At 42.4% G+C, this 11,016-nt stretch overlaps 1 protein-coding gene across 2 annotated transcripts; it reads left to right on the plus strand.

The window, feature by feature from the left end:
• Nucleotides 1-1,117: 1,117 nt before the first annotated feature.
• On the plus strand, nucleotides 1,118-6,706 carry npbwr2b (neuropeptides B/W receptor 2b). Of its 2 annotated transcripts, none has more exons than XM_037102733.1 (2): nucleotides 1,118-1,408; nucleotides 1,830-6,706. In XM_037102733.1, exon 2 carries the CDS (start codon nucleotides 2,763-2,765, stop codon nucleotides 3,771-3,773), a length of 1,011 nt encoding a protein of 336 aa, XP_036958628.1. In that variant the 5' UTR covers nucleotides 1,118-1,408; nucleotides 1,830-2,762; the 3' UTR covers nucleotides 3,774-6,706. The 2 variants fall into 2 exon arrangements, with proteins under 2 accessions (XP_036958628.1, XP_036958629.1); XM_037102734.1 differs by having other exon boundaries at nucleotides 1,118-1,316.
• Nucleotides 6,707-11,016: the final 4,310 nt, after the last annotated feature.

An 11,016-nucleotide genomic window follows, 5' to 3' on the forward strand; every position in this document is an offset into this window, starting at 1 on the left:
CATGTCACGAGATGAAGCATCAAACAAATGACGTCTCTTATTCATGCTGTCATCTGATGTGACAAAAAAAAAGAAAAATGAAAGAGGATGAATACGAAATAAGAAAATGGGAAAAAAAGAATAATAAAGTCACAGGCACAGGCGGCACAGTCGAGCTCAGACTTGATGTGTGTCGTCTCAGACAAAAGCAACTCTGTCTTCCACACTGCGGAAAAAAAAAAAAAAAAGCTATGAAGTCTAAAAAAGTTCCAGCCAGTCTTTCATGGATGTGACTGAAAGTGTCCCCGGTGACATGTTGAATGTTTGATTTGCATAGACGATGAGTCACGAACGCAGCTGAGTTCACTGAGTGGCTGACTGGGTGAACTCAGCTGCTCTGATTAAATTGTGGGTTTAAAAAGGCTCTTCTGCCTCGTTAGAAACCCAAAACCAGCACTGTGTTACTAATGTTGTGTTACAAGTCAGATGCTGGCACCGAAATCCAAAACAGCAGCCGGCGTTCTCTCACGTTTTATAGCCACTGCTTCAACTTCATCTGGAGTAATGTGTGTGAATTACTCCGAACACAAGTTTACAGCAGGTTACTGTAAAGAAAAGGTTTTTAAAAAGCGACGCTGATAATATCGTATCGATGTCACCGTCATCTCGACTCCAGATGGATGTCAACTAATCATTCTCTTTATTTATTTTATTTTATTTTGCTTCCCACCAACTCTGGGAGTGAAATCTCATCGAAGTCATGAACTTTGTCTCCCTGCTGTCTGGGGTCATCAGAGGAGAGTAGTTTAGAGTTAAATTAAAAAAAATAATGTGTTTAAGTGACTTTAAGGAAACTAATGGTTTTAGAAACAAGTGTAATAAACTTTTGAGCAGCATTTATTAAACAGTGGTCGTTATGACAGCTGAATATATCAACAGTGAACTGTAGGTGTGCTGTAAAATAAAAGATATGTTGTAAGAAAAGAAAAGTGTAAAAAACACACACACACACACACCCTATAATCTCAGGATGGGGGTGTGAGGCGGTGCTGTGTGATGGACAGCTGCTTTCTGCAGAGCGCAGCGCTGAACTGCCACAGAAATGTTCAAAAGTAGCGTTTCAGCGCGAGAAGGAAGAAGGATCTGTGGGTGACGTCAGCAGGTGCCTTCGAGGAGTGTGTGTGTGTGTTTGTGTGTGTGTGAAAGAGAGAGAGAGAGAGAGAGAGAGAGAGAGAGAGAGAGAGAGAGAGAGAGAGAGAGAGAGACTGGAGAGCAGCGCGTCTCCCTCAGCGGTTCGACCGGAGAGGAGAGGGACTTTAGCGGGGACACAGAGGAGGGTAAAACCCGCATGAACTCACTTTTCTGCACTTTATTATCCGTTAAAACTTAATTTAAACACACTGTTGATTCGACATCGGCTGGTTGTACAGTAAGTCCTCTCAGCTTGCATTTTATAGCAGCTCATGTTTGAATGTGGTTGAACCAGGACTTGACTTCAACAAGACTGTTTTTATTCTCCGGACGTGTTTTCTAACGTTTTCGTCACACATCTGGTTTATTGTGCATGACTTTGGAAATAAACATGAGATTATTCTTAACAGCAGGAGATTATAATGCATGTCTAAAGCACATCGCGCTAATAAGTAAAGTGCTATTGTGGTGTTTACTCATGATGGACGAAAGAACCGTTAGTAGTTTTAAGTCGGATCCAGTCCTGCCCGGACTTTGTGTCCCCTTTTCATAAACTCAGGATGTGTTATGGTACATCTAAGTACACCCACACTATCTCCAGTGATGTTTAAAATGTGTGCAGGACAACTAATTGGTGTCCACATCTCTCTGTTGTCTAGATTTCCGAATGCGCCACTCGTGCGTAAAACCCTGACGCCGTCTCCAAAGCGCGCAGGAAGCAGCGAGGACACACCATCACCACAAAACCACAAACAACCATCATGAACCTCATCGTGGACACGTTCAACCTTTTAAAAAAAAAGCAATCGTTTTGAATCTGCCATACGGGGGGAGGAGAGAGTCGGAGGAGGAGGGTGAAGGATATATTGCGGGGAGGACAAACGCAATAAGAGCAGGATGAGATGTTTCACTTCATAATGGGAAAATGATGGAATGAATCCGCGCTGAAGGAAGTCTCAGATGTTTTTTTAAAGACCTGGAGATGGAGATTCATCCCTGAAACAGAGCTGAGAGTGGAGCGCTCCTTCCAGAGAGCATGAAGCAGCGCGTCTGGAGCGGACCGGACACTGAACACATCCACGTTTTACCGCGGACGAAACCTCAGTTTGAGATTTTCCCTGGAGGACTTTAATCCAACAGGATGATTAAGTCACTCTGTAACGGTCTGCACAGTGAGTAGGGAGGGAACAGCTCCTGTTTTTTCTCTTTCTGTAACATCCTAGAAACTGAAACAACTGTGAAATTATACTCGACTACAAATGAACTCGTGAGCTGCTGGTGGTCCTGGATCTCTTCTGATGCTACATACTGGTCTCACCTCAGCAGTCTGCCAGGCTGAGCTCCTCTCCAGTGATGTGATGGAGGGTGATCCCACTTTACCATAACTTTTTTTTGTTTGTTTTTTTATGTTGCCAAACTGTGCACCTTTTTAGGATCAGATTCAAATAGCTGATGCATCCTATGTGAGAACATGTCTGGAAAGGAAGACAAAGACACTGATGTTTCTCTTATAAACTAATATATATTGTTTTTTCAATTGGTGGATATTTGACTCTTAGTTTGACAACTTCCGCCTTGCTGTCTCTTCAAACATGGAGAATGTGACGATCCCCAGCGAGCCACTGCCAGTCTGCAACGACTCTGTGGACTTCTACTCCCTCACATCAGGAAACAACACTGACCTGAACTGCACTCCCCCGATTTATCCCTACCCGGACTTTTACGTCATTCTGCCAATCATCTACTCTGTGATCTGCGCGGTGGGGCTGACAGGCAACACGGCCGTCATCTACGTGATCCTTAAAGCCCCCAAGATGAAAACTGTAACCAACATGTTCATCCTGAACTTGGCCATCGCTGACGACTTGTTCACGTTGGTGTTGCCCATCAACATAGCCGAACACTTGCTGCACTACTGGCCTTTCGGGGAGGTTTTGTGCAAAGTCATCCTCAGCATCGACCACTACAACATCTTCTCCAGTATCTATTTCCTGACGGTTATGAGCATCGACCGCTACCTGGTCGTTCTGGCCACGGTGAGGTCCAAACGCATGCCTTACCGCACCTACCGAGCAGCCAAAATAATCTCACTGTGTGTCTGGATCCTCGTTATCCTCATCGTCATGCCTTTCACCGTTTTCGCCGGCGTCTACGTCAACCCATTCGATGAAAGGAAGAGCTGCGTGCTCAGCTTCCCCATCCCAGAGAGTTTGTGGTTCAAGGCAAGCCGGATCTACACGCTCATCCTGGGCTTCGCCATCCCGGTCTCGACCATCTGCATCTTATACACCATGATGCTATACAAGCTGAGGAACATGCGGCTCAACAGCAATGCCAAGGCGCTGGACAAGGCCAAGAAGAAAGTCACCATCATGGTGTTTATAGTTTTGGCTGTGTGTTTGTTCTGCTGGACGCCGTTCCATCTCAGCACCATCGTGGCTCTGACGACCGACCTGAGGACCACGCCGCTGCTGATCGGGATCTCCTACTTCATCACCAGCCTGAGCTACGCCAACTCCTGCCTCAACCCGTTCCTCTACGCCTTCCTAGACGACAGCTTCAGGAAGGCCTTCAAGAAGATGTTGGAATGTAGACCCGCCTGAATGTACGATTATACGTCACACTAAACCTGTCGGAGAGGTCGATAGAGATGGACTGAGCGAGGACAGATGGAAAAATTTGGATGAGGAAGATCAACTCATACGTCAGAGTTCAAATCTGACTGCCTCTGATTTGATGTGATTGGTTTGTTAAAGCTGCACTGGGCAAACAGCACTTTTTTTTGCACAGGACAGCGAAAGGGAGCTTTTCTTTTATTCATCTTTCATACGTAGAAAACATGTAAAATTAATGCTTTATACAACAGTGAACCAAAGTGATGAGAGAGGAGTCTGTGAGTCCAGTTTCATCATGACAGAGCTGTTTGTGCGTCACTCTTGAGTTTGTATTCTTCACTTCCTGTGGGTGAAGATCTTGTGCCAACAAGTCAGTCAGAAGCCCCATTTTTTATTCGTCACAGCTGGACTGTTTGCCTGGTGCAGCTCTCTATGACTCTGAGAGCAGTGAGAGGATATCGTCAGCTGACAGAAATGTGCAATACTGCTTGCAGCAGGCAAAGACAGCAGGAACATACATGACTATAATGGTTTTCATTGTGCAACAGTTTGTTACGCTGTAAGTGTTGGTGGAACTGGTGATAAAATCTGATTGTTGTCCAGGTGATGACAGAAAATTCAACTTTTTTTCAGTGACGGTGGAAAAAAAAAAAAAAAAGAATCCAATTAGGAGGCAGTCAGTGGAGATGGGTCGCTGCAAGCAGTCGTGACCTTCACCGAACTCTGTCTGAACTCAGAGGACGAGGAACATCTCTGAGGGCTCGAACGTGTGCTGCGTGGAGACCGTACGGTTCGACACAGCATCACCGATTTGCATGCTGCCAATCAAATCTACGTCATGAGAACAGTCAGGGTTGGAGGGTAACAGGACACGTCACTGGGTTGTGATTCATATTAGGATGTTACAAAAAAAAAAAAGGTACTTTTTAAAATCAAAAGTTGTTGATGACATAGAAATATTGTGTGATCATGTATGCAAACACTTAATCTGCCTTTAAATTACGCTGTGTTTTGAGCAAATCCTCTCAATCAAAACCAAATGATATATATTTATTTTGTGGTTTGCAGGAGGTTTTAGAGTTCTGGTTCTGATGCAGAGTGTCTCTGATACACTTTATTTCTCCAGGATCGTTTTAAAGGCATGAAAAGAGGAACCTTACCAACCCTGACAACAGTACTGTAGGCCTGTCAGAGGACAGCCGTGGGACAGGAGGGCTATGTTAAAACTGTATTCTGTGTTTCTCTTCGTGTCTTTTTTTTTTTTTTGGTTTTGTTTTATGTGTGAGCTTTTGTCGCCCCCTGTTGTCAACAGGGAGGCGTTACCTGTAGACTCAGCCAGAGGGGAGTCACACACACACACACACACACACACACACACACACACACACACACACACACACACACAGTAGTCACACAGCTCGTCTCAGTGTCTATCACATCTAGATCTATAAACACTGCGTACGTTTTCTCCCTTCACTTTGTGGATATTTATGAAAAGAATCTTTCGGTATCTGACCTGCACCTCGCGTCTCGGCAGTTAGGAAGATTTGTAAGAAAATCTGCAGTCGAATGAGATCAACGTGCAAACTTCTGCAAATAAAGCATCATTGTGCATTTAGTGTCAGAGGCTTCGCTATGTAAAATCACAATACCAATCAAAGAAGACACAAATGAAAAGAGACTCATATAAAACCATTTCTAATGTCTTCTGTAAGATTTCGAGCTTGATTTGATCAGATGAGGAGAAGCATCTGTTAAATGTGGTTCTCTTAATTTGGCAGTTTTCAGCAGATTTGTAGGACTTCCTTTATATTCATTATCATAATTTATTCTTATGAATGACTGCTGAGTCTTCTGATGGAGGTGATAGTTGATGCCTGTCTGCAACATTTACTCCACAGCAACAAACATCACACTCAATAAATTAATAATTTCCCCGGAAAATGTATTCTCAGTATAAAAATTAAAGGGGAATTTCAAAGTTATTCTAAAACACAAGTCAGGCATACAGTGTCTTGCACATATACTATATATAGACTTCCAGATAAACCTTATGTATCGCATTAAAATTAAGAGGAACTTTGACATGAACGTGTATTTAAGTGTTAATTACGCAGCAATTCAAACTGCTTAGTCTGCCTCCTAAATCACATTTATTACCTTTATACACACTGACTCAAAATGATAGAACACTTTGCATTAAATGTGACTTTACAGTCAATGTATGCAATTAAAAAATAAGAAATACACCTGAAGTCAGTGTGGACACTTTGCTATGACAAATAATTATTTTTTTGAGTGTACATAACTTTTTTTTTCTGTGATCCAGCACTTCACTGATAGTATCTGATGCTCTTTATGGGAATGTAGCATTCAGTCAATCAGAAATACAAATATGTGTGTCAGTGTGTAAAAGTTTGTGGTGGAAAATCAACCAGTCAAGTCGAGTTTAAGACGTTACAAAAAGTCTTCATGTGCTTGATCTTCTGTGAGAGGTTTCTGTCTGCAGAGGTCAATATTACAGAGGAACAACAGACAACAGTTTATTTCTTGTGAGTGTTTTTGAGTTTTACACATTATCCTCTTTTGATTGTCTTTAAATCCTGACACACAAAGCCCCTACAGCTCATCTCAGCTCTGATGACTGAAGACCTTTTTTTCCCGTAGCACCAGAAACTCTCCTATACGTCCTGCTGTAAATAGTTCTGTGTACAGACGATGGTCACAGCGATGTGTGTACAGTCAAATATTCTGTAAATTGTGTCACATAAGAATATAAAATTTGAGTTGAAGATTACGAATCATTGTCTTTTATGCAGCTTGTTATTAAGACTTCTGACATCGGATGTAATTTGTTTGATTGTTTTAGAAATCTATCATGTCTAACGATAATTAAATCAATAAATCTGAGTTTATTTTCCCACCGGTGTTCACGTGTTTTTAACATTTTGGGAATCAAATTAGCTGCATCTGACTCATACGATAAATGCGCAATGTCACGACATTCACCTCCGGATTCTTACAGTGCTGATGCACATTAAAGAAACAGGTCATCACGTGCTAGACAAAGATGTTTTTATTTGTTATAACCAGTTATCAGGTCGGGTTCAGGGTCACCGAAGAGATTCTTCATGTGGGTGAAGACATCGAGCTCTCAGCTGAAGGGCAGCAGGATGGATTAGTGGTTCGAGCTTCCTGTCAGAAAAAGGTCACCGATTCAATCTGACCAGCAGCCTGTTGTGATGAGCTGCTGAGCTGTCCACAAGCTGGTAATGTAACAGGGAGACGATGCAGAGCAGCAGAGGCTGAGTGGCTTGTTTAATAATGAGAATATGATCATAATAAATTATTATGAATTATTGTTACAGCAACAAATGAGGAAGTCAGGCGAAGTGGTATGAAGAGTCAGGAGGGCATCAGGAGTGGAGACTGTTGTTCCTGTCCATGTTGAGTTATTTTAACTGAAGTAAATGAGGTTATGTACGTAACAAAGGTAAGTTTGCAACCAAAGTTACATTAGTGACAGTAATTTTAAGGCAGAACACGATGTTTTCCTGAACCTAACCCAACTGTAACCATGTTGTTTTAGAGAAGAGTGATATTTGTTGTTTGGAAGCTGCTGGTGACCAATTCAGTCGTCCTGATGTTAGTGAGATGAAAGTAGATTTAGAAGATAATGCAGGTGATGTTCTATATTGTTCTTATTTTCAACAGATCCCCTCCAAATTCAACAATGAAGTGATCTGAAGTGTTGCCTCTGTAGTCAAAGCTTGCTAACGCTTCTTTGCTCCACCATGACGCCTCATTGTTGTCCAGAACTATTAAAGTACTGGAGGACATGTCGACAGTCCTGCAACATGAAAAACATTCAAAACAAGATATAATAATTCAGATGACTGTGACAAACATCATCACTTAGAGAGAAACAGACACTTCCACCCCTCCACTGTTTCCTCTGTGCTATTATCTTGGCACCACTGTCAACATGTTCACTGGATCATTTCCTTTTACTCATCCCGACTGGATCCCAGTTTCCTCCGAGAGTTTGGTTGGGTTCAGGAAACCATTGTTACTTAGATGAAAATGAATACATTCATTGGAATTTCAGTTACAAAGTAGTTGCAGTAACATTAGATATAGATAAGTAGATATTTAGACATAATATACTCATAACTCTGAACCAGAACCAGTTCCTAGAGGAAGATGGCAAAATGATCTTTCTTTGCTTCGCTGTCTCTCCCTCTGCATCACGTTCTCTCTGTCAGTGCAGTGTAGACAGTAAAACTCAACTCCACTTTAAACAGTGTAAATGTTGTAAAAAGGGGGATCAGACGCATGCTTCTCTGCATCAGATGTCTGCATCAAGCGATAAAAGGTTCTATTCACCCAACAAAGTCTGACGGCACTTCTCTGTGGATGGAGAGTCCAGCTGTTGGAGTGAAAGTGTTGCCGTGTCAGGTAAAAGGTGGTTTTATATCCTCCTCACAGTCCTCACTGTAGTCTGCAGGTGACCTGGTGCATATTTACATCCACATTTAGAGCATTTAGCAGACGCTTTTGTCCGAAGCAACTTACAATACAGTACATTTATCAGAAGACGTGTGTGTGAGGTTTGAAAGAATAATAGAGGAGCACCTACAAGTGGTCATTCTGATACAGAGAGGCTCATTTCAATGTTTGTGATTAGGCGTTACTTTCACTAGAGGGCAGTGCCGGTCCATGTAGACTTTCCTGTGTGTGTGTGTGTGTGTGTGTGTGTGTGTGTGTGTGTGTGTGTGTGTGTGTGTGTGAGAGAGAGAGAGAGAGAGAGTAACTACCTCCTTGTTGAACACTTTCCAATATTTTGACTGGAAACACAGACTTGGCAGGTTGAAGCAGAAGTGAAAATAGCCTCAGACGTGCTGTTCAACACACGATACACAAGCATGTAACTGTGTTATAGATCAGTGGTATCAGAGGAAATCTCACTGAAAGCTGCTGTATGCTGGTGTTCGTCAGGTTTAGGTTCTATAACTCCAGCTGTGTTCCAGATGTAGTTATCAGTAAGCCAGCTGTAGATGGCAGTGTGTCGCTGTAGACGGCACATGACTGGATGTATGATTCCCTCCAGGGGAAGTGCTCCCTCCCTCCCTCGCTCTCATGTACAGTACATGCATGTTCACTTCACCACGAACACAGACCTTCCATCACTTCACTCTCACATCTCTGAGGAACCGCACTCCAACATGTCATCCTAAATATTAACCTCTGTTTTTCAAAAACACACAGTATATAACTACTGAAGTATGTAGATGTTCTTCATGGTTAAATGATAAGACAAGAAGGTCTTTAGTTGTGGTAACAGCCCCGTGAGGCTGACGAGGACGTGCATTTATATAACGCTTTTTCTCTAGTCTGCCAACTGCTCCAATTACCTTCCATCACATTCGGACACAGATGAAATGGCGACGCGCCCGACCTCTTGTCAGAAATACCAGTTTGCATCCACTGGTATCCTGTTTACAGATGTTAAAACGAAGCCTTGAGGCGGATCCGCTGGCTTGACAGTGTCATCCCTGAGCTTAACTCCACCACCTTCCTCTCCACATCCAGATATAAATCAGGTCATAAATATGTAATGTGAACATGATACGACAGATGCACGGATGTCAAACGGGACACGTGATGCATACAAATGTGAACGTATAAGCAGTTTGCAGAAGCTTTACCTGCTGGCATTATGTTCTGGCTACTGGGCAGGAGGATCAAACCATCAATCTGCCGGTCTACATTAGTGTCAGGGAAGTTTTCCTGCAGACTGACGTGGGTGACAACCTGCCTTCTTTGACCTACTCAATCTCATCTTAGGTCCCCTGGTCCCACAGTTTGGGGTTTTTAATGTACAAATGTCCAAATAAAGTATGTTTTAACGGGCTGCGTAAGCCGCTACACACCAGCCTTAATGACACCACTGTTCAATGTATTGTTGGTCATTTTAAGTGAGTAGCTGTACTATTTATAAGGATACAAAAACTTACCATAAGAAAACATGATATATACTTTTTTTGGGCGGGGGGGCTGATGGTACTTCAAAAGGCACAGTTCAGCTCAGACACTCTGTTTACCCTCAGACATTGAGGCTTTGTTGTTGAGGGTCTTTTTTGGAAACACATCAAGTGAGTTCACCACTCCAGAGACCTGCAAACTTCCCGGAGGCTGAGAGATGATATACGTGAGCTCAAAGCCTTCAGGAACCTGCGAGGTAAAAACAAAAACTGTCGTCTCTTTCTCTGGGTTTGACAAGGAAAACTACAGTTTAACATCTTTGTACTACTCTCAACAACAGAAGGCTTTTTGTAGTATTTTAAAGTGAACATTTAGTTTGATGGTTTCCTGAGTAATTTGCAGAAAAATCAATTTTGAAGGCAGCACCTCTGAAATGATTAAAACTAGGTGATACTGATGGGTTTTTGGAAGAAAAATACAACACAGCTCACATCTGCATCCCATTAAACCATTTCATCTGCAGCCTCAGGAAAAAAAGTGGCGTAGCAGTAAACTTGTGTTCAGAATAAAAAAACACTGTTGGTCATGTAACAAAGACAAGATGTGAAACCGTAAAGCAGCGAGTGTCTTTCCTTTAATTCAGCTAGAACATCCTGTATTAGTGAATACAGTACATGCATTGTTGAACACAAGGCCACATAAGGTCTCTATACAACAACGTCTATGTGAGTTTGTTCCCGCTCAAGTCAGCAGGGTCAATCACATCGAATCTGTGTTTATTCTCGATTTGAAAAGACGGTTAATGTAAACAGTAGAAGCTCGGCTTGTCATGATAAGAAAGGGGTCAAGGCTTTGAATTCATTTCATGAAAGGCTTTCGTTCCATGCAAACAATAAGGCCGGGCTCCATCATCATGTTTCCGTCAGACTGAAAATGTTTATGCAACTAAAGTTTCATGGCTGTGCTGTTGCAGGAGGCGATATGAAGACCATCCAAAGCATATTGGTGACTTAATATCATGCTCCAACCAGCCACGGTTCGAGTTACACTAGCCGACTGTATCCAACAAATTATAATGGGAAGTAGAAGCATTGCCATCGATTATTATGGCATTTTAAACTAAACCACAATCTTTTCCTAAACCTAACCATGTGTTTTTTTGTGTGCACAAACCTAATCAGAGCATGAAACACAGTGTTGTGACAAGAGAAAGGTAGAAAACTCAACCTGAACAGACGCAGCATGA

The sequence above is a fragment of the Acanthopagrus latus genome, chromosome 7 (genome assembly GCF_904848185.1).
Source record: "Acanthopagrus latus isolate v.2019 chromosome 7, fAcaLat1.1, whole genome shotgun sequence".
Classification (NCBI taxonomy): domain Eukaryota; kingdom Metazoa; phylum Chordata; class Actinopteri; order Spariformes; family Sparidae; genus Acanthopagrus; species Acanthopagrus latus.